The sequence below is a fragment of the Leuciscus leuciscus genome, assembly GCF_965113295.1.
Source record: "Leuciscus leuciscus genome assembly, chromosome: 22".
NCBI lineage: Eukaryota > Metazoa > Chordata > Actinopteri > Cypriniformes > Leuciscidae > Leuciscus > Leuciscus leuciscus.
In genome coordinates, this window is record NC_138746.1 from 28,785,982 (window position 1) to 28,809,398 (window position 23,417).

Genomic DNA, 23,417 nt, shown 5'->3' on the forward strand with positions numbered 1-23,417 from the left:
ATGGCTTTGTGGGTGCTGATTATAGCTTTTAGGACAGTCTGAATAGGTAGAGTTAAGTGCAGTTAGGGGATAGCACCGCATCCGAATGACAATAAAGCTAATCTTTAAAAGAGCTGCCCTAGGCGTCTCGGAGCGACACATGCTTTCAGTGAAAATGGCTGACTTGTTTGATACTTTTGTTGTCGTATTATCTAACCATCTTCTTTTATGTTGCAAATATTAAGTTCAAATCATCTAGTTGGAGACAAAGACTGAATAATTGTTGAAGATGCGGTGAAGTTAATGGTGCGTAATTGTAAAATTTCACACTGGTGTATTAACTGTGCTATTTTCTGGCGGCTTGGAGCTACACAATGAATTTCAGTGACAGCAACAGAACCAGAAATATGCAGCCCTGGTGTAGTCAGGGCCAGCCCAGACTTTGGCCCTGTTACACCTGGTGTTAAAGGATTAGTTCACTTTCAAATTAAAATTAGCCCATGATTTACTCAGCCTCAAGCCATCCTAGGTGTATATGACTTTCTTCTTTCAGACAAATACAATTGGAGTTATATTAAAAAATACCCTGGCTCTTCCAAGTTTTATAATGGCAGTGGATTGCAACCGACAGATTGAAGCTCAAAAACGTGCATCCATCTGTCATAAACGAAAATCACGCGGCTCCGAGGGGTTAATAAAGGCCTTCTGAAGCAAAACGATGAGTTTGTTTTAGAAAAATATTCATATTTAACATGTTACAAAGTAAAATTCTAGCTTCCGGCCAAACGGCCATATGAAGTCTACTTGCCCCTAATTCGCAACTTACGCAACTTGTAACGTCAGAAGTAGCGTAGTGCGTCATGGCGTAGCGTAAAAATCAGCAGTACGTTGCATTATTCATGTTCATTTGGCCGGAAGGTACTGTAGTTATTTTACTTTATAATAATAATAATAATAATCGAAAACGCATTTGACCGGCTCATAAGGGATCGAACAGCCACAAACTCGGCCTACTGACCTGATGCGTAAATATTATGGGAAGTGCGCTAGCCAGACGGGGTCATGTCATTCCAAATTTATAAGCTGTCAGTTCATTACCTTGATACTCCATGCAACCAAAAAAGAATTTCATGAAGACATAATAAAAATAATCCATATGAATCAAGTTTAATTGATTGCAAGTCTTCTGAAGAAACACAAAGAGCTTGCTTAATATATTGATTTAATTTAATTGTTTATTAATATATAAACACATACATAGAGCACATGAAATATGGCAAAGGGAAGATTAAAGGTTATCTTTTTACTTGCAATAACACACCTTATTGGCTCTTGTGTGTCAAACAAGCACTTTTGAACTACGAAAAAGCCTAAATTGAATTTGTTCATTATATACAAGCAATCATCTCTTAATCAAACTTACTGTGATGAAACCATTTAATTCATATAGATTACATTTACTGTACTATGTACTTATGAACTTTTTGAAGTGTCAAAGTTCAAATTTCATAGAAAATATATTCATTTTTGTTTCGAAGATAAACGAAAGTCTTCAAAATTTGGAATGACATGAGGGTGAGTAAATAATGACACAATTTTCATTTTCGGGGTGCTAACCCTTTTATACTAGAACTCATTTTTTTATGGAAATATTTTATTAAATTATTCACTTGTGCTATCAGATAATTGGTCCGCATTTTGAAAAAAATAAACATAAAATACATCAATAATTTTTTTTTAATTTGAATTATTTATATTTTAAAATAATAAATGTTTCATAAGTCGAAATAAATGTTTTTTTAAATTATTTTTTTTATAGATAGATGGCCACATAGATTCTGACAAGTGCAATGTCTTCTGTTGAATCAAGATCAGTTTGTTAGTAATATGTTAGTTTCCTTCCTGTTTTCCAGCAATATCACAGTTCACATGGAGCCAATTACTGAGCAAACATATTTTTTTTATTTTTTTTGCACACATGAACATGAGGGAAAAACGGTTCACCAATTAACAGTGTCTCAGGGCAGCAGAAACAGCAGGTCTGTACAGGCCTGTCAGAGTCAATGGTTAAAAAAAGCCTGTCACTTTAAAGACATTCTTTATGTAAATTATGCACAAAACGCACTACCTGTTTGACACTGTGAAAGTCTAACATGTGACCTCTCACTTCACAGGGGCACACATCCAATTTCTCAACTTCACCTCTGAAGATAACCATGATTTTTTAGAGGTTCGCAACGGGCCGCACCACAGCAGCTCTCTGATTGGACAGTTCAGTGGAAGCCAACTGCCTCCCCCTCTGCTGAGTAGCACGCACGAAACCGTCATCCACTTCTACAGCGACCACTCTGAAAACAGACAGGGTTTCAAACTCACTTACCAAGGTGGGTGACACTCCATCTTCGATTTGCATACTGCACTCTCTTCTCTTGTAGACATTGGCCGTCCTTGATTTTGTATTGGCCCTTCATGTGGGAGTGACGGCCTTTTACAAGGATCATTGGAAATATCTAAAGATTCTGTTCCTTTGAGATCACTGGGAGGACACTCCATTATGACAGCTGGGGTCTTGAAAGCATTTCAAAATCAATAAGATGGTGCATTTGGATGTGCACTTGGATTCCACTCGATATAAATAACTCACCATTGTCTGGTCTCCTCACTTTTAGGTCAAACAGTTCGTCTCTCTCTGTTTCTTATCCACTCTAGACTGAGTTGAAAAGAGCCAGGCTTAGCCTTGATCTGTGCTGCCAGACGGAGGGGAATACTGATGCCATGTTTTGATACACAAACAATAATGCAGGATGAAATAATATGATTCTAAAGCTGTTGATCATAAGCACTGCACTTGAAATGCTGTCTGGAGATGCACGTATGCTAGTTTGACAAGCTTTCTGCTTCTTCACTGAACAGGTGACGATACTCAGATTAGTAGCACGTATGTTGCTTGAATGTTTGTCATAAATTCCTTGAAACATTATTTTAGTCTCGTTAATGAATGTTTCCCAATTTGAAATGTATTAAATCAAAAAATATTTTTGTAATTTTATAATTTGGGCTCTAATCAAATTAGCACTATTTTAACCCTTGACATTTAAATTAGTATAAAATATTACATATATGTTTTATGTTTTGTATCATATTTGATACATCAGGTTTTAATGGGCCACACAATATGATAATAAAGAATAAAGAGCTCATACTCGAGGAGGAAAAAAACGTATTGAGCGAAATAGGCATATCAGTTGTCACTCTATATCTCCAAATAATGGACCAGATTTACTAAACAGGGCAAATTAGCGGGCTAGTGCAAATCCAAAAAAGCGCCGATGGGAGTAGAAGGTTCTGCATGACTGATGACGTGCAAATTAAAGAACACATACGCAGCCGGAACATTTCCATAATGACCAACTCAATCTACCAAGAGCAGTGCAAATTGACGTCTGGTTTAAGACATGCTTTGATTTCACTTTATTTTGATGGTCCCTTCAACACATTCTGTTGACTGTATAAGTAGCGTTGCACCTACATGTCTTCTAACTCTCATTAGAATAATTTATAGTCAGTAGAATGTCAGTTGGGGGAGCATCACAATAAAGAGTTAGCAGATATTAAGCAGACAGTCTACTAATACTTTAATGATGAGTTAGTTGACATGTAGTTGAAAAGTTATTTGTAGTCATCAGAATGTTCTAAAGGGACCATCAAAATACCCATGCTTTTTTTTAGGGCGGTAAATAATGGCGCAAATACCAGTAAATTGGCGAGTGCAAACCTTAGTAAATCAAACTAAGCATGATTCATTTAAAAACTCTTCTCCCATAAATGTTGCATCTGAAAAGGAAACTCCTACAAATGCATATGCAGAAAAAACGATAAGTACAATTTACTTAGATTTTAAATTGTACATGTATGGAATTAAGTAAAATCTACTTAGCTAAGTTATGTAAAATTAACAAAGAAAATAAGTAAATTTAACTTGGTCAGTTTGGGTTAATTTATTTTGATGGTCCACTTTTAGACATTCTAGTAACTATAAGTAAATTGTCAACTACATGTCAACTAACTCTAATTAAAATATTAGTAGACTGCAGTTGATGGTTAGTAGACTGTTTGGTTAGGGTTAGGTGTTAGGCTTCGGGTAAGTAGAATAAGTTGACATATAGTTACAGTTACTTATAGTCAGTAGAATGTCTATTAGGGGCGCATGAAAATAAAGTGTTAGCCGATATTAAATTTAAGCCCACCGGCAACTATAGTTGCCGCAGTGTATAGTTGTCATTTTCCTTTTGTAAGTATTTTTCTAGATGTTATCCTTGTTCTATGTCTCAATGACATGCAAGCAAACAACCAAATAAAGGATTTCAAGAAAAAAAAAAAGGTATTCACTTGCTTCCTGTCACATGAGGCTGTCAACTTCCTACCCCTACTTCCAGGAAGCATGGCAAAGGCAAACCCTCCCAAAGAAAGGTCATTTTCATGTTACTAATAAGTATTTTTTATTGACATATATATATATACATATACATACATACATAATCATGAAGGTCTCTAGAATCATCCAAACAAAACAAATCTTATATATATATATATAAGGCACCTCAGATAAATTAATAAATAAATTGATTCAAATCAAATCATTCTCATCAAATTCAATGACTATCATCATTCATCAAATCAAAACTGAATATCACCGCCTGGCCGCGCCTTCACAAACACGCTTCCCGACGTTACGTTCTCAGTCACGGTTCTCCTGTCTGATTTGAGTGCATCTGCACCGGTTCACGCCTCCCCTCCCCGCTGAACGCCAGCGACTACTAATGCGTGATTGCACTCACGGCGGTTGAGCGCGGTAAAGTAAGTTTTGGGTTCGATATTCGCCGGACATTTGTTTTCCCTTGTAATATATTTTATTTATTATTATATTATATATTAGCCTATATTTATACCTGAGAATGCTTTGACGCGTTTCCACAGCGCATGATATTTAAGGGAACGTCTGCCAATTCCAGAGCTGCCTTAACCTAATGTTAGGCCCCGGGGCTGAGAGGTTTTGTAGGCCCCCCATCCCCTCGATTTATAGAGTCTCATTTTAAAAAAGTGTAATATCTAGGTAATCTACATCACAGAATGCATTCATTTCTTTCGAGACCTACAACAGTGAGTTTTTTTATATTGTTTTCAATTTTAATATTGTTATTAACATATCACTGAGCACATAAACACAAGACACTTTATTTAACAACCACACACAGCAACTAAATTTGAAGTCAACCTTACGCAAATGAGAAGCGATTTTCGCAAGCGACAACCAATAGGAAAGAAGCCTTTAAGTGGAGCTCAGCTCCCGTCACCGTCTGGAGTGCAGTGCAGGCAAGACAGAAGATTTCGAGGGTGATTTCACTGTTTTATATGATTTACTGTAACTAACCACAAACATGGATATAATAAAATGATGCATGGAAAAGAAACTGTCGACAGTCTCAGTGAGTTTATGCTGGATTTAGTGCGTAAATCATTTTGTTTACAAATTAGACGCTTTGCAGTTGTTATGTTAAAGATTTTATTTTGGATGTGTTCATTGTGATTATATTTGCTGGGTTTATAAAATTGAAAGGATCATTGCTTGGTACATTTGGAAACAAAGCTTGTCTATTTCTAAATGTAATTGCGTGCATCGCTGATGATACTGTCCGTGTGTTGAAAAAAACTTAGATTAAACACACTAGCAACAGACACACCCCAAAGCGGAGACGTTGCCAGCGGCACTGAGCGGACGCTGTAGTAATGCCTCATTCGCGCCGCGGGACCTCTAGACGCGCGTAAACGCGTCTTTGCATTGACTTAACATTGAAATCACTCGCGCCAGACGCTCTATTCGCGTCTGGTGTGAACGCAACATAACAATAACATTAGAGCAACAGTACCAACGTCCACAAGCGACTAGCGACATACAGCGACAAAATCTGACAAGTTAAAACAATATGACCTTTTCAGCTCATCATGAACCTGAACATGGGAGGCCCCTGAACTTGGGAGGCCCCTGGGCTTCAGCCCAGGTAAGCCCATGCATTAATGCGGCCTTGGCCAATTCCACCAACTGCGTTAAACGTAGACTATAATTTGTATTATTTAAAATGACTTTTAACATTTAAAAACAGACGTTTTCAAATTCCAAAGCTTGTAGAAGATTCCTATACTTCTGCGTCGGACCTAGGCCGGAGCCTATACGCCGTAGGCAACGTGTTGGTTTTAATTTATACTTCTGCGTTGTTGTCCGCGTTGACGCGCACCTAGGGAGCATGTGAAACCCCGAGGGAGGGGTTCTGGCAGACCAATCACAGCGCTTGCGTCCGCGTAGAATTGACGCGTTGTTACATTTTTGGAGAGGTGCACATCATTAGGGTACGCCGAAGGGTACACGCGCTACACACAGCCTACGACTCTACGGCGGCAGTTCGACGCAGAAGTACAAATAGGCCTTTAGGCTACAGCTTTCCTGGTAGCCTTGAGTAAATTAACTTGTCTCAGAAAATGATTCATAAATGAAAAGACTATCAGTCAAAGTTCAGCTTTAGGAGGGGAAGAATTAGGGAAGAAGGAGACTGAGAGAAAAATAAAGATGAAGATGAGGAGAGAGCAGGTATTGACAAATAATCTAATGACAAAGTTTTAAAGCTATTTCTTATCAAACATTTTTTTGGCCTTCAAAAGCCCTAAATTGCACATATGTTGGTCAGAGAAATCCAAATTTTCCAAAGTAAAAGTAATACTTTAAAATAAGTATTAAATAAGTATTGTGATACTTGTGCCACAGTGACAATCTTGTCCCAAAAAGTATTGCTATACCACGATACTCAATATGTTGTCCCACGGCGAGTCATTTTTCCCTATTGCACCAACACAAAATTTGAGGGTTCCCCCACCTGCCAAATCCCACTTTAACCACTGTATATATATATGTATATGTATATTATGGGGGGCCAAACAGGAAATAATTCTATGTAAATCCGAATATATAGTTAAAACTCTGAATATATAGTTGTAAATCCTGAATATATAAATGTAACCCTGAATATATATATATAGTTATAACTCTGAATATATAAATGTAAATCCCGAATATATAGTTAAAACTCTGAATATATAGTTGTAAATCCCGAATATATAGTTATAACTCTGAATATATAAATGTAAATCCCGAATATATGGTTATAACTCTGAATATATAAATGTAAATCTGAATATATAAATGTAAATCCTGAATATATAGTTATAACTCTGAATATATAAATCTAAATCCTGAATATATAAATGTAAATCTGAATATATAAATGTAAATCCCGAATATATAGTTAAAACTCTGAATATATAGTTGTAAATCCTGAATATATAAATTTAACCCTGAATATATAGTTATAACTCTGAATATATAAATGTAAATCCTGAATATAGTTATAACTCTGAATATATAAATGTAAATCCTGAATATATAGTTATAACTCTGAATATATAAATGTAAATCTGAATATATAAATGTAAATCCCGAATATATAGTTAAAACTCTGAATATATAAATGTAATCCTGAATATATAGTTATAACTCTGAATATATAAATGCTGAATATATAAAGTTACTTTTTGTCAAAGTTTAGCAGTTTTTGTACTGAAAAAAAAAATCAGTTTTTCAATAATGTTACATTATGATTACAATCAAACCTGATCAGGATGTTACAGAGAGAAAAGTTGGAGTCTTTAGATTTATAATTTATATAATAATAATAATAATAATTCATTACATTTATATAGCGCTTTTCTTGGCACTCAAAGCGCTTTACATGAAAGGGGGGATCTCCTCAACCACCACCAATGTGCAGCATCCACTTGGATGATGCGACGGCAGCCATATTGCGCCAGAACGCCCACCACACACCAGCTTACTGGTGGAGAGGAGACAGTGATGAAGCCAATCAGTATATGGGGATGATTAGGAGGCCATGATGGACAGAGGCCAAGGGGCAAATTTGGCCAGGATGCCGGGGTTACACCCCTACTCTTTTTCGAAGGACATCCTGGGATTTTTAATGACCACAGAGAGTCAGGACCTCGGTTTAACGTCTCATCCGAAGGATAATATATGTAATACATTTGTTTATGAATAAAGATTGATCTGTTGAAAGCAGTTATTTTGAGATAGATGCCAAATGTTCTCCTCCTATTCATATTTGACATTGAGGGGGTGCATACAACATATTTGCCCACCGGCAACTATAAATGGGCACACATGGGTTAAGCAGACAGTCTATGAATACTCTAATGACTGCTAGTTGACATGTAGTTGAAAAGTTACTAATAGTTAGTAGAATGTCTAAACTGGACCATCAAAATAAAGTGTCACCAGAGTTTGAGTAATTTCTACTTATTCATTTGAAGTTTCAAGTACATTTTACTCGCTCTTTGTAAATTTTACTCAAACAATGTAGCACCGAATTAAGCCATGATTTTAAAGTGTATGCTTTACTTAAAAACATTTAAGTAAACAATACAGTATATTTCCTGTTACACTTTCAACCAGCCGAATGTTGTATAATCTATAAGACAACAAATTTACACAGTAATGAGGTACCCAACTGAATACAGAGACTTTGTACACAATAACGGTAACATTTAATGGATAGTTTTTGAGTATGAATGGGTCAGTTTGAGTAGAAAATGAACTCTTGTTTTAGAAAATGAACTAAACCTAACGACAAAAGCAACAACAAAACAGTGAAAATACAACTTAAAAAACAGTGAAAAATGCTACCGTATTCTTATTAGTATCAAGAAGTTAAGCAGGTGTTACTTCATTTTATAACTTTGATATTTACTTGAAGAATCATTCATGTAAACATAACAAACAATTCCAAGTAAAATATACTTTTAAGTTTGAGCTTTAAGTTCAAGTACTAATATATATTTATTTATTTATTTATTATTATTATTGCCTGAACTTACTTATTCAATGTAGAAATAACTTTAGACTTTTCTGTAGTATTTACTTCACTAAAAAATCATTGTTTATCAGTGTAAATAAATAAAGTGATAAACAAATGCATCCAACAATGAAAGTTCTGTCATAATCTACTCGCCTCCATATCGTTCCAAACCCATTTTACTGACTTTTTTCCCCCTTTTCTATAACGCATAAACATCTTATTTTATGTTTCAAAAAAGATGGGTTTTGGAACATGAGGGTGGAAATATCATACTTCTACTTCCAGACATACAGATATTCATATGTTCTGTTTTGTTTTGTTTTTGTTATTTTAGCATATGAATTACAAAACTGTCAAGACCCATATCCATTCCACAATGGATACATCATCAATGGCGATTTCAATGCAGGCCAATCGATAACATTTGAATGCTTCCCTGGATATGTGTTGGTGGGCCACCCTGTGTTAACATGCCAGCACGGAATCAACAGGAAGTGGAATCAACCCTTTCCTCGCTGTGAAGGTAAAGGAAAGAAAATAAAGAGATGTTTTATTTTTTCTTCTATCCCTGTTAGCATTTCTTTTAAGTTTCTCAAGTTGTGTTGTGATAAGCACACTGTTATTTTTAGCCGCCTTTGCCCATACTTTGAAACAGAAAGCTTTAGAAATGCTCTGACTTTTCAAGACTTACAAAGGTATTATCAGTACACTCCCAAATGCCTTTTTAACTATGCTCTTTAACTGAAGTGTTACTACTTTGTATTACTAGTACAATAAGAGCCGTTTTAAAACCATCTTTAAAACAGTCTTTGAAGACCTGAACAGTGGAGACATAGGCTACTGGGAGCTGTTCTAAATTGTAGCCTTGATGATTAGCGTGGGTAGTGTAGTGTGAAAGCCGACCTGTCTATTATCGATCAGTCGCTCAACTTGTTTCTCCCAGGCTTCCGTTTGCAGGGAATCTGAACTGCAAAGACTTTTGGGCCTTTTTTTTTTCTTTCCTAACTGTGTTATTGTGTTGTGAACTCTGTGCCGGTATCTTCTATCCATGTTATTTCTTGCAGCCTCAGGAATGTTTTGTTCTCTTCTTCAGTTTTCACTCATCTGCAAATGAAACAGCACTCTCTGCTACTGGAGTCTTTATAGGAGTATATCACCAACAAAAATAACATTTTGTCATTGTTTAAGCGCCCTTATGTCATTCCAAAATCTGTAAGCTGTGTTTTTCCCCATACAACACTTCATAGTGAAGTCTGTAAAGCTCAAAAGAAGGACAAGCAAACATTAGAAAAGCACCTTAAAAGTAGTCCATATGACTCCGGGCTCTATATTCAAAGTCTACCGAAGTCATACTTGGTAGTTGGTTTGTTGGTCTTTTTTTTTATAGTGTCTTTATGGTGCTTTTGGTCCTTTTTGGAGAATTATGAATTTTGTGGGCCGGCGGGTGGTGGGTTGTGTGTGTTGGGGTTTTGAACAACATGAGGGTGAGTAAATAATGTCAGACTTTTCATTTTTGGGTGAGTTATTTCCCTAACATTCAGATTTTGCTCCATTCCCTGGTGTTTAACATTTGCTGTCATTCTGTATGACAGATTACTAATGCAGTCATGGTTGAGTAATGCTTATCTGCACACAGCTCCCTGTGGCTACAACGTGACGGCTCCAAACGGCACCATTTTCTCTCCAGAGTACCCAAACGAGTACCCAGACTCTCAGGACTGCACTTGGCTCATCACCGTGCCTCATGGTCATGGAGTTTACATCAACTTCACCCTGCTCCAAACTGAGCCTGTGACTGACTATATCGCCGTCTGGTGAGCACAGCTCCATTTAACGAGTCATTTGGCAAAAATCAGACTAGACTAATGCTGCTGTTGTTGTTGTACGTCAAGCAAATCGTCATTGCAAGTTCCACTTCCGAGAGCTTTCTGATTTTTTTGGGGGGTGAACTAACCCTTTAACAATTAATAGCCTGCCATTAATACGGGGGTATTAAGATGTTGTACTTTCTAAGTAATTACTTTTTTATATATTATTGTAATGCAGTTTTTTTAATACAGTATAAAAAAAATAAAAATAATTTAATGACTAAACCAAACCACTAAATACACCAATATATTACTATGGTCTGTTATTATTAACAAAGCTGTTTATTCCTCAAAGATGAATATAAAGATGATATATATGTGTGTGTGTGTGTGTATATATATATGTATATCTTTGAGGAATAATAACAGCTTTGTTAATAATAACAGACCACAGAAGAAAATGTTGTAATTTCTACTGAATAATCTGAAACAGTACTGACTTGATGAAAATAATATGGAAATATACATCTTCGGCGCTTTCCCAGCAATATCGGCTGTTCATCTTCATAAGTCATTAAACAAGCGGACTAGTGTGTGAAGTCATAATTTTTACTGTTTTCGTTCAAGCTGGTCCGTAATGTAATGCTTTTATTCAAAAGTCAGCACAATCTCACTGTAACTTTTGAAGATTATGGCAGGATCACAAGTTGTAATGTAATTTCAATGCAAGTTTCCCTCTTCCAGGGACGGCCCAGAGCAAAGCTACCCGCAGCTGGGGATTTTCAGCGGCAACACAGCCCTCGAGTCAGCCTACAGCACTTTCAATCAGGTTCTTATCAAGTTCCACAGCGACTTCTCGACAAGTGGATTCTTTGTACTCAATTTCCATGGTTAGTTTCTCCTTCAAATGAAAAATGTTGCAGCTGAAATGCAATGCATACCGTAAAGTGCTGCTCGAAATATATTTGAAGCATGGGATTCAACTTGTTTTCATACACTAAGGAGGCATGACGGCTGCTTCTGATGACATCACGTTATTTCAGGAGATTAGAAGAGTCAAAAATTGAAGCTTCCTTTGGCCTCTTTGATATCAAGTGTCAGCATGCAGGCATGCATCGAAGAGCATAGGAAAATCATGTGAAAATGAACCTTTCATCTAATCTTTCAACTTTCATTTCAGAAAAATTCTGGCATATTTGTGAGTTGTAGACGGGTGGTTTAAATACAACTCTGTATTCTTGAGAGGGCTCTCAGTCTGTTGATTCATGGAACTGTATGTTGTCACGTGTCTTATGTGTAATTTATACTCTAGGTGGGTTGTTTGGTGTCATGCCATGCTTATAAAGGTAAATGAGGAGTCAAATTGCTTCAAAACTTATTTTTTTTTCATTTCCTTAGCTTATCGGCTCAAGAAATGCCCTCCTCCCCCTATTGTTGAACAAGCAGAGATATTATTTGAAGACCAGGACTATGAAATCGGTATGAACAGCTGGCCATTTGTGAAAGAATGTCAAAGACATGATGTAAAAAATATAGCAAAATGTTGAATTCTTCTTACTGACCATGCAGGTGATATTGTGAGGTATCGATGCTTTCCTGGATTTACATTGGTTGGCAGCAATGAGGTCACGTGTAAGCTGAACTCTCACCTGCAGTTTGAGGGACCACCACCAGCATGTGAAGGTTAGTAAAACAAAAAAAGACCTAATAAATATGTGAGGTATATATTTCACAATCGTCATGATTATGGAAAAGTGACTTTGATGCAGCATGAAGCCTAAAACTTTTCAAACATTCCAGTTCCTAGTTTTTATTTTATTTTATTTGTATGGTAATACAGAAATAAAGCACTATATTACAGTAACGAGAATCTATTGAATAATTAGTTTGGTAATTACAAAACTCATCCAAAAGAGAGTACTTAACTTAAGTAATTTAAAGACGGTTGGGGATTAATAATCAGAAATAATAAAGATGCTGAATCATTAGTGTGATTCTTGTAATCAAATCTTATAAAAATATAATCCATAAAAAGATGGCACAAAGCCCCAGAAGCAACATTGTTTTGTTGTATGGTAACAAATAGACAGTAGCCGACAGCTGCCTTGGGAGCAAGGGAGAGAAAAAAAAAAACATTCCAGTTATCCTCGGCAAAGCTTTCAGTTGTAAATTTGAGCCGTTTGGCTTGTCTGTACTTTCTGTACAATGCCATGAAGAAGCAATAGTTCTCCTGGTTTGTTTCCTTCACCCTCCCACCCACAAGGCGGATTAACAAAAAGCTTCAACTGACTTTGTTGCTTCCTCAAACCAAGGCTCGCGGCCCCTGAGGTGAATCCAGGAGAAGCACTGCACATGCTAGAGAAAGTTTTTAAACTTTACTGTCTTTACTGGAATACTCTGGAGCTTGCATCTTTGTTTGTAGGAAAACCACATTGTGATTTGTAATAATATTACCCATGATTCCTGTGGATGCTGTATCTACCCTACAGCTCAATGTCCTGCAAATGAGGAGCGATCAGCCTCCTCTGGTGTGATCCTGAGTCCGGGCTTCCCAAAAAACTACCCCAACTCCCAGACCTGCTCTTGGATCATCAGAGTGCAGCCTTCCTTCACCATCTCCATTTATGTGGAAATGTTCCAGAGCGAGAAGCAGTTTGACGAACTGGAGATTTTTGATGGTAAACGTTGTTTTTGTTTCCTCTGTACAGATGGAATGTTATTGATTATTTTATCCATACATCCATTTCTATTCCGCTTATCCTATGTACTGTCGCTGGAGTGATATTATATTATATTATATTATATTATATTATATTATATTATATTATATTATATTATATTATATTATATTATATTATATTATATTATATTATATTATATTATTTTATATTATATTAAACACATACTAAACACTTTTTTTTTTTTTTTTTTTTTTACTATTTATGTGTGTTTTAGAGCATTTTTAGAGATCTTCAAGAAGCTAGCCAAGTGACAGGGATAAAAGGTGTAATGTGTACTAGTACTATTGTAGGTGGAACTTGAAAACTTGGATATGCTGTTTTATTTTAAGTTTAGTCCTTGGCTTGAAAAGTTTGAGAATCACTGTTCCTTCTTAATGTCTCCTCTGCCTTGCTGCCCAACAGATTTGTGGTTTGCAATATTTAGCTTCACTTGTTTTTGTGATGTTTTATTTACCAGGGCCATCTGGACAGAGTCCGCTGTTGGTGGCTTTGAGTGGGAACCACTCCACACAATTGAATTTCACTAGCAAAACAAACCAGCTTTACCTCAGATGGTCAACCGATCATGCGACCAGCAAGAAAGGCTTCAAAATACGCTACACGGGTTTGTTAAACATGTTTACATCTTTTCATATTTCACAAATTCTTAATGCATCCAGAAGTACTGTAGAGTTATTCTATACAACTTGGAAAAAACAAAGTACTTATTGAACAGAAAACCAGCAACACTTGTATAATGGAGAAATCAAAGAATCAAGAAAATCTTTACACTTTTATTTCTGATGAAGGCCTGTACACTTTTGATTCTTCCAGACATCTTAATCAGGATTACATTTACAATTCTGTCTAAGTCGCCTGTTGGTATATTCAGTAGTATTTATTAATACGTGTGCCAGATTTATTCCGGACTTTTAGCCCTTCGAGGTAGTTGCTTTGGATCCAAATGGGTCAATAAGTGAGGAAGTCAGCCTTTTCTAAGTTGGCCCTCGTTAGGCTAGAACCAGACACATCTTACCTCCGGGGAGCCATTGGCAAGTCTGCTGTAATAGTGGTCAAAGATGCAGCAATAAATTTTGCTGAATAATTACCATGTCGTATTCTTCTGACCGACATTTCCACCAATGGCTAAACATGATTTATGGACCACAAAGCCAGTGGCCATGATTACTTGGCATCTCTTCACCCGTTCCTCTGCCTCTCTGTCAACGTTTCTTGGTCTCTCTGTTCATTCCAGTTGATCTTTCAGACATGCTGTGCCCTATGCAGGGCCATTATTCCAGTGTGTTTCCACATGTTTCCTGTTTATTGGATTTTGTCAAGAGCAGACAGAAAGAGAAACGACTACATTGCTCAGAGGGATTGTGTTTTTGAAACCCTCTGAGTGGCTACTGTGTATTTAGATTCTTGAGTTAAAATAATCACGGGATGTAGGTAACAGTTTTTGATAAATATAACACTTTTATCTCTACAAAACATCTTTCAGAAGCAACGTCAAGCCCTCCTTGTTTTTCCCGCCTTTCTTAGTCCGTTGGGCTTTCGGAAATTAGAATTCAGTGCCACATGAAGGTTTTTATTATTTTATTTTTTTACGCTAGGTCTGGTTAATCACTCGCAGCTAAGTCTAGACCTCTCAGCAGAGTTGGTGTGATGATGCATTTGATTTGATCTGTCTGAAGTGAGATTAAGCTTTGACATCCCTCGAGCTTCTGCTTTCCTTTTCATGATGGGTAAACTTGTATTTGTGTCACATCAAAAACAAGATCTAATGATCTTTAAAAAAAAAAATGTTTTATAACCAGCAAGCTGCGTTTTCCCATTCGTTTAATCTCCGAATCAAACTTAAACACAGTTTTAAAGACTACATGAAATTAGAATTTGAGATTTATGACTTTAAGTTCATCTAAATGGTCATGAACTTAAGACATTTAAAATGTGCATAATTTTCTTGCAAGAAAATGGACCAAAAATATGGATACAAATTTCTGTCTAGTAAAAAGCTATCTAGAGAAGTGGAGAACAGGTTTTGCTTTAGCACTCAGACTTGGCCAATTATTGTACAAAAGTAAACAGAAATCTTCTAAAAATCAAACATTTAATTTTTTTTTTTTTTTTTTTTTTTATATAAATTTTTTGGTTTTACTTTATTTGAAGGTGTCATTGTTACAGTGTAATTATATATTTAAGTACTGAGTAATATTAATCAACAAAATGTACTTACTTATACGGTTAGGGTAGGATTAGGGTTTGTTTGAGAGTTTTAGTTGCATGTAATTCTGCATAATTTACTGTTATTACTATGGTAAGTACATGTGACATATGTAACAAGGACACTGTAAAATAAAGTGTTACCCATTTTTTAAGCTACCAATTTAGGACAGTAAACAAATTGTGGTTGGCACAAACCATGTTCCTCCTCTGTATAAAATCTGTATTTTTGTTTTTCAGTAAAACATTCTAAATACATTTACTTCGGAAACAAACTTATATTAGATAAGGTTTGAAAAGTATATTAGATTTATGATTAAAACGGACAAAAAATATAACAAGGAATTATGGCTAGTTTTTTATTTTCCTTTTCTTACCTGAAAAGAGAAAAATGGCATTACCACCACACTCAAAACAATCTGAAAGGTTGATCAAGGCCATGATTAGATCTGTATTCAAGGACATGTGATGCATGTTTTAACATAGATAAAAAAAGAATCACCCTCAACATCATGACTGTGATTGTTGCCATCTCCCGCAGCTGCATACTGCAGTGTGAACGATCCACCCAAGAATGGAGGAGTCATCAATAGGGCGAGAGACCGGCCAGGCAGCAGACTCCAGTATTACTGCAACGCTGGCTATAGGCTCGTGGGTCACAGAAATGCCACATGCAGACTCCATCCCAATGGGCTTTACCAGTGGGACAATCTGGCTCCACTATGCCAAGGTAAATCACACTATTCAGAGACATTAACTGACTCAGTCCCCTCATTCAGATGTCTGGGAATTGCCTTGAAAAGGCGACCTGCCTCCACACATATGACAAAATGTGTCATTTTGCGGGGCGCTCAAAAGCACCTCCGCACGCCTCGACGAGAAGCCGCTTTTATTCCATTAAACACTTCCGTCGAGGACTGTGCAATGAGATCACGAGTGTCCTTTGTCCCAATGTCATAATGGGGGACTCTTCAGTCACGCTAAGACTAAGACAGAAATGTAATTGAATGTGTTTGATGTGTCGCGGGTTCTCTTAATTTCATTGTTCATGCTTCCTTCCCTGCTCCTTCCTCTTTTATTGAGGTGCTAATTTTATCCTTCAGCCCACGTTGCATTTTGTCTGCCCTTTCTCCTTTCGCACTGAGCCCTCGCGTATTCTGTTTCAGAGCATTGTCAAAGAAAATGGTCTCTTTTGGAGATTTTCTGTGCTTTCATTAGCAAGACGAGTCATCTTTATATCAGACTGTGCGTATAAATTGTGAGCAAATGAACTGTAGGTCGAATTGTTACTGCTGTTATATGTGCAGGTTTAAGGCAGGTTATATCAGATGATTTTAAGTATACTGCACTTTCCATGAGTAAAGTTGAGTCTAAAATTGAGTCTGAACGCTGTTGAAAACTCTGGTTTATGTTTTTTCCATTAACATTTATTAATAAACATACAAAAATAAATAGACAAAAATGTACAATATTCAAGAAAAGAAAAAGAAAGAATGAATAAGAAAGGTTGCACATTTAGTCTAAATTTAGTCTAAAACTTATTTTGGAATCAAATGTTAGTTTGTAGTTATTACAATACAATAGTTTGTAGTTATCACTTACAATAACTTTGGTAATAGAAGTGAATGGTTGAGCTTGTCTCAAATAGAGCTGCTCAAATCGATTTGTGTAACAATTGTGAAACTAGAATGAGATTCTTTGCTGGTCTTTCCGCAATGGTTAAGAATTTTTTAGGAATGCTCTATATTTTTTTTTAGGTGGAGAAAATGCTGCAGGCTTGCACCCTGTGTGAAATTTAATTAAAATTAAAACATTAAATCAAATATGTTATTCTTTTTATAGGCAAAGTACAGTATTTCATATATAAATTGCATAAAAGTTTGCAAATAGTTATCGTTATCTACCACCCAATGCTTTTTCTTTGAGTTTTTTTTTTTTTTTTACTCAATTCTATAGGACAGAAAATGGAAATAAATTTGCAAACAGCTCTTATGCTGTATGTCATGAGCATGTGCGCTACCCAGTCTGCCACGGGTCAGAGCATTCTAGTGAATGCAAAGCTGCTCCTGACTGCTGCCCAAAAACGTTGCCCAGGGCTTCTGTTAAATTAGCTTCTTTTAAGGACGTTTCACAAAGACGCCAGCCAAAGTTCCTATACATTCAACCGCACAAAGATTTTACTCAAGGAATCTCATTACTCTTAATCACACAAAGGTAAATGACACTGTTCCAAGGACTGGAGGTCATAGCACTAATATCCTTTTACCATTGCACAGAGCTCTGAATAGCCCTGGCTAGGCCCCATTTGTAATGAAGGGCATCTAAAATGGGCGCTAATGAAGGCCAATAATTTCTTTAAGTGGCCGGAGCAATCCATGCATTCTGCCAGCAGGTCAAACAGAAGTAGATGAGGGCTCAGGGCCTGCTTTTTATTCAGGATGTGATCATTTTAATAAGGAAGAGCTTTAATTGGTCCCATTGGTTTTTCTGAATGGTTGCTTGTGTGTGCCTGTAGTAGTTTTAAAGACCTTTTTTTTTGTCTTGCTAAAATAACTAATTTCATATATGAATGGTTGCATGTAATAGAGGTCTGCTACACGACCCGAGACCAACAGGACATGACAAACTGTCAGGTTTTAAGCCAGGTTCAGGTCAGTTTTTCTGGTGACACCTTACAATAAGGTCCTATTAGTTAACATTAGTTAGTGCATTACAACTAACAATAAGCAATATGTTTGTTACAGTATTTATTAATCTTTTTTAATGTTGCAACAGTTCATTGTTAGTTAATGTTAGCTCAGATCCATTAAATAATATTAACAGATTAACTTTGGTTTTAATAATGTATTAGTAAATGTTGAATTTAAAATTAAATACGATTTATAAATGTTTTGATTGATGATTTCAAAAAAAATAAATAATAATTCCCATTGTTAATTCATGTTAGCTAATGTAGTTAACATATGGAACCTTATTGTAAAATGTTTTTCAACATACATAAAATCATATTTCAATCAGGCTTATAATAAAATAAATAAGTAAAATAAAACTTTATTGTTCATTACAATTTATGGTTTGACTATCTTCAAGCATTCCTGCAAAGCTTCTACTTCCAAGTTAGGCATTCATTATTACAATGTCACGCATTCAGATCGGAAAAATAAAATGGTCATTTTTATAATATATTATATTTTATATTTATTTCTGTATGCATTTTCTATCCCTTATTTGGGCATGGTATCTAACAAAAATAATTTTGCGTAAAGCTAACCGTTAAAGGTGAGTGATCAACTTTACATTTGATCACTCAACATGTCTTCTGTTTCAGTTCTTCAGTGCACACTTCCATATAATAAAAGAATCTACAAAACTATTTTAAAAAGCATACAAAAGAAGCATACAAACAAAACAAAACAAGGATATTCAAATTCAGAATGTACAATTTATTTTAAAATAAAAAGAATGTAAATCAAAGGGAGAGGTATATTTGGCCCATCTTGACCAATACTGTTCTAATTTATTTAATATATTAGACTTCCTGTGTTTTAAATGAGGAGTCTTATGCTGCACAGTGTTGCTGCTCATGTAACGCTTGCATGCCACAGCAAGACAAGTCACTAGGTATTGCACACTGAATATTATCTTGCTGAGTAGGTATTCTAATATACATTGCTAAGTGTACTGTTATGTAGATACTCTGTATAGCATGTATCCTCATGCAGTGCTGTTTGTGTCTGATTGGCAGCTGTATCTTGTGGAGTGCCAGAGTCTCCTGCTAATGGTTCGTTCCACGGCTTCCAGTACACGGTGGGCAGTAAAGTGCAGTATCAGTGTGAGGAGGGATACAGGCCTGACGCAAGCAGCCTGCTCACCGCTGTCTGCCTGGAGGATGGCACCTGGAGCAACGTGGCACATCCTTCCCGCTGTTTACGTGAGCAAATCAAGTCCTCTGTTTCTATGCCAACAGCATGTTAAAATCTACCGCCTCATTGAACCGCCGCAGTCAGCCGCGTTCTCGCTCGTCTCCCCCTCTGAGAGTATTGTAGGGCAGGTAATTGGCAAAATTAACAATAATGACTTGATTTTTTGTGGTTTGGCATCTCAAACAAGACAAATGGTATGATGTGGCATCTCCCCCCTCTGACCTGAATTACCATTAGCCCACAAAACCAAGCAACGAGCCCACAGCTAAATAACCGTGTATTATGCATTCAGAGGTCATCATCGACAGGAAGGAGAAATGATGAGGCTTCTGTCCTGCTACATAACACTATGTCAAGGTGTTCTTTCATTCTAAAGCTTTAAGATGATAGTATAGCACATCCACGGTGTCCCAGACTTGCTGTAAGCTTCAGAGCTACGATGTGTTTATAATTATCTAAACAAGTGCGAGCTGAGGGATGTGAAACCTTTGTCATGTAGAACATGGAGAGGGAACATACTGTGAGAGAAAACATGAGGGAAAGATGCTTTAGTCTACTTAAGATCTTGTTTAGTATACCTGACCTAGCTTGCAATTCCCCCCTCAAAATTAGATGCGCCCACACCAAATTAAGCTTCCTTTGAATCTGAGCTATACACTGTGCTGTTCAATCAAAGGACCATCTGTTCCGTGCTGGCTTCAATATTGTTACTCTGAAACCTTATGTTTTCACTTCAGTTTTCAACCACCTTTATATAAACACATTCAAGATGAATACACATCAATAACATTTTCAAATCTTGAATGTGCTCACGAAATTAAATGAAAGCCAAGCCATTCCAAGGTTGACTTACGAAGAGCAAAAATTCTTTCAAAAGTTCTCCTTGTTTGAACGGTCTTATATACTCAACCAGTGGTGTGAGTTTGAGGCAGGACTACCTATTTTTAGAACAACAGATGACGGGAAGTTAACCAAACTATCTTTAACATATGACACAGTAGCAGCGTTTACATGGACCCTAATAATCCATTTGTAATCGGACTAGTTGCACAGTCGGAAATAAAAGAGTCACATTTACTGTAATCACATCAATCCGAACGAGTTGGCCAAATCTGAATTTCATAAGGGGTAGTTTAAAACATTTCTAATTCTTTCAATTGGACACTTGATCGATCAGATAAAAAACGAAACTTGTAAGTTCTATGCATCTTCAATGACGTATGATGCACAGAACGAGCTGTTGTTCAATATAAGCTGCATCCCAATTCAGAGGCTGTATCCTTCAAAGGCTGCATTCCAAGGCTGATTGCATCACAGTGGTGTGACTGTAACTGTGTCCCAATTCAGAGGCTGCATCCTTTGAAGGCCGTGAAGGTCGGACTGAGCCTTCGAAGGCATGACCATTGAAGTATGCGTCCTTTGAAGGATGCAGCCTCTGAATGGAGGCACAGCTATAGTGTCAAAAATGACAGCCATGTCATTCTAAAATTCTCATTCCACTTATCGTCTGTGATGTGCTCCAGGACAATGTCGTCTCAGAAGTCCTTGCTTCGGACTCTCATCAACAGACGCCTTGTTTTGGGCGCGGAAAGGGGCATTTTGACTGCTTGATAAATATAAGCAGTACGGCACAAAGCTTCATGTGCTCATCGTCTCCTATGGAGTTGTCAAAAAGTATCAACTTCGGTACCAAGTCGGTACGGACATTTTTCAATTGTGACGCTTTGAGCACTGTTGAGCGGAATCGTAAACTCCTCTGATTGGCCATTGTGTTCACACGCTTCCGCTCAACAGTGCTAAAAGCGTCACATTTTTGACATTTTTGACAACTCTATACTCCTAATCAGGACCCAAAATAGATAAATATAAAGTCTGCTTTTTAAAACAAAGAAAAGAAGCAATTGCAGGAGGATGGTTAGTATGCGCCAACAGCGGGAAACTCTTGAATATTCGGGCAGTGAGCGCATGTCAAAAGATCAATTTGCTTGTGACTTATAAACGCGCACATCAACCCATTCACTTTATTTAGCATTCATGTAAACACAATGTTCGGATTCATCAGTCGGAATAATTTCATAATTCCGATTTCATTCATTTAAATAACTGACATTTTAGTGTAACGTAATTTCCTGCATCCAAAAAAGCCTTTATATCAAATTTTTTTTTAGGTCATAGGAAACATAAATTCATTCAAGTGCATCCAAACTTTTCACTCGTATTGTTTATCTATCCCATAAATCCTGTAAGCTCTAGTTATTCCAGTTTCAGGACCTACAAGGTCATGGTTTTCCATTAATGCGTTCTTTGCCTTCTGTCCTGCAGCGGTTCAGTGCCCAAACATTGAGAGCATGCTCTCAGAACACATGGTGTGGCGTCTCATCTCGGGTTCGCTGAATGAGTTTGGTGCACGGATAATGCTGAGCTGCTCCCCCGGCTACTATCTAGGGGGCAGGAGGACCATCAAGTGCTTAGCTAATGCAACATGGGAAGGGCTGGAGGAGAAGTCCACCTGCAAGAGTAAGAATGCTTTTACACAAACACAACAACACATACATTTACAAAGATAGATGCATTTTATGATCCTTGTTTTTGTCCATTTTGGAGCTTGGCTGTATAAATCAGCATCCACTCTCATTGTATGGAAAACAGAAGCTCTGTCTATCATATTTTGTGTTTACAGAAGGAAGAAAATCACATGAAAGTGCATAATTGATGATAACATTTCCATTTTGGGCTGAACTATTCCTTTAAAAAGACCCCACAAAAAACACAATTGAATTCCATATTCCACTCTTGGGATTTCACGAAAAGATCAGTTTGTTAATTACCAAACTGCGTCCATTGTGAGCTAATGAAACAAATTCATTAGGGTAGCTAATATGTCTGAAATCTGTCCGCTTTCTATACCACATCTCGTTTATTTCTCCACTGATCCAAGTGTAATCCTCTGGATTTAGCATGCACGCATAAGACGCCATCCACTGCTTAGTCAGTTCTGATCGTGGCCTGGTTTCCACCGCGGGGACAGGCTGTGTAAACAGTATCATGGTGATTAAGTCTTCGGTGAAAAATGCTTTAACTAATTCGAGGTCAGAGAGCAAATGTAAATATTCTAATCAGAGGCAGCTTAATTTTTAATGTGTTTACGCACCACAGTGAGTAAGTTGTTAATGAAAGGAACAGATGCAAACAGCTGGGGCTTAAATTGTAATTTGACTTCTTAGTATGTCATAAAAATAAATGAGTGTGGGTTGTATGACTAGCCCATGCACCTAAAGAATCATTAGTACTGTTTGCTAAGGCAACCATCACTTTTACTATTGCTCATACTCAGGGTTACTGGATGTGAACAAACCCCTAACCCTAAGTATGAAACTTGTCATGCAATTAATCCTGCATTGTTTGAGCTACAGACATGAATAAAAGCTCAAATTGTGCTTGTGATTGTTGAAGACCGAGATTAAGTGATCAGAAACACTCAGAAACACTTTAGCAACTGTATACTGAAGTGTAAGACCCTAAAACATATACAGTACTATGCAAAAGTCTTAGGCACGTTAGTATTTTGACCCCAAAAAATGGTTTTAAGCCAGTTATTTATATCTTTGTCAGTAGGAAATATCAGTTTACATTAGATTAATTGTAATAATACAGTGAAATTTGTGTATGCACAAGGAGTCTGACATCAGCCGGGGCTCCACATGGAGATCTGATCTCACCATCATCGAGTCCATCTGGGATTACATGAAGAAACAGAAAAAAACTGAGACAGACTAAATCCAG

General features: G+C 36.8%; 1 protein-coding gene and 1 long non-coding RNA gene across 3 annotated transcripts in view; one reads left to right on the forward strand and one right to left on the reverse strand.

Annotated features, from left to right (window-relative positions):
* LOC309486929 (CUB and sushi domain-containing protein 1) overlaps positions 1-23,417 on the forward strand; it is a 727,180-nt gene that overhangs the window by 647,034 nt on the left and 56,729 nt on the right. For both annotated transcript variants that reach the window (XM_082154400.1, XM_082154401.1), the window contains exons 41-51: positions 2,154-2,363; positions 9,292-9,480; positions 10,594-10,771; positions 11,510-11,655; positions 12,164-12,244; positions 12,335-12,448; positions 13,255-13,443; positions 13,964-14,110; positions 16,253-16,441; positions 19,457-19,642; positions 21,957-22,151. In XM_082154400.1, the coding sequence (XP_082010526.1) occupies positions 2,154-2,363; positions 9,292-9,480; positions 10,594-10,771; positions 11,510-11,655; positions 12,164-12,244; positions 12,335-12,448; positions 13,255-13,443; positions 13,964-14,110; positions 16,253-16,441; positions 19,457-19,642; positions 21,957-22,151 (1,824 nt within the window). The remainder of the gene's footprint in view (positions 1-2,153; positions 2,364-9,291; positions 9,481-10,593; positions 10,772-11,509; positions 11,656-12,163; positions 12,245-12,334; positions 12,449-13,254; positions 13,444-13,963; positions 14,111-16,252; positions 16,442-19,456; positions 19,643-21,956; positions 22,152-23,417) is intronic.
* Positions 1-23,417, reverse strand: part of LOC309487064 — a 419,730-nt gene that overhangs the window by 77,202 nt on the left and 319,111 nt on the right. The window lies entirely within an intron of this gene.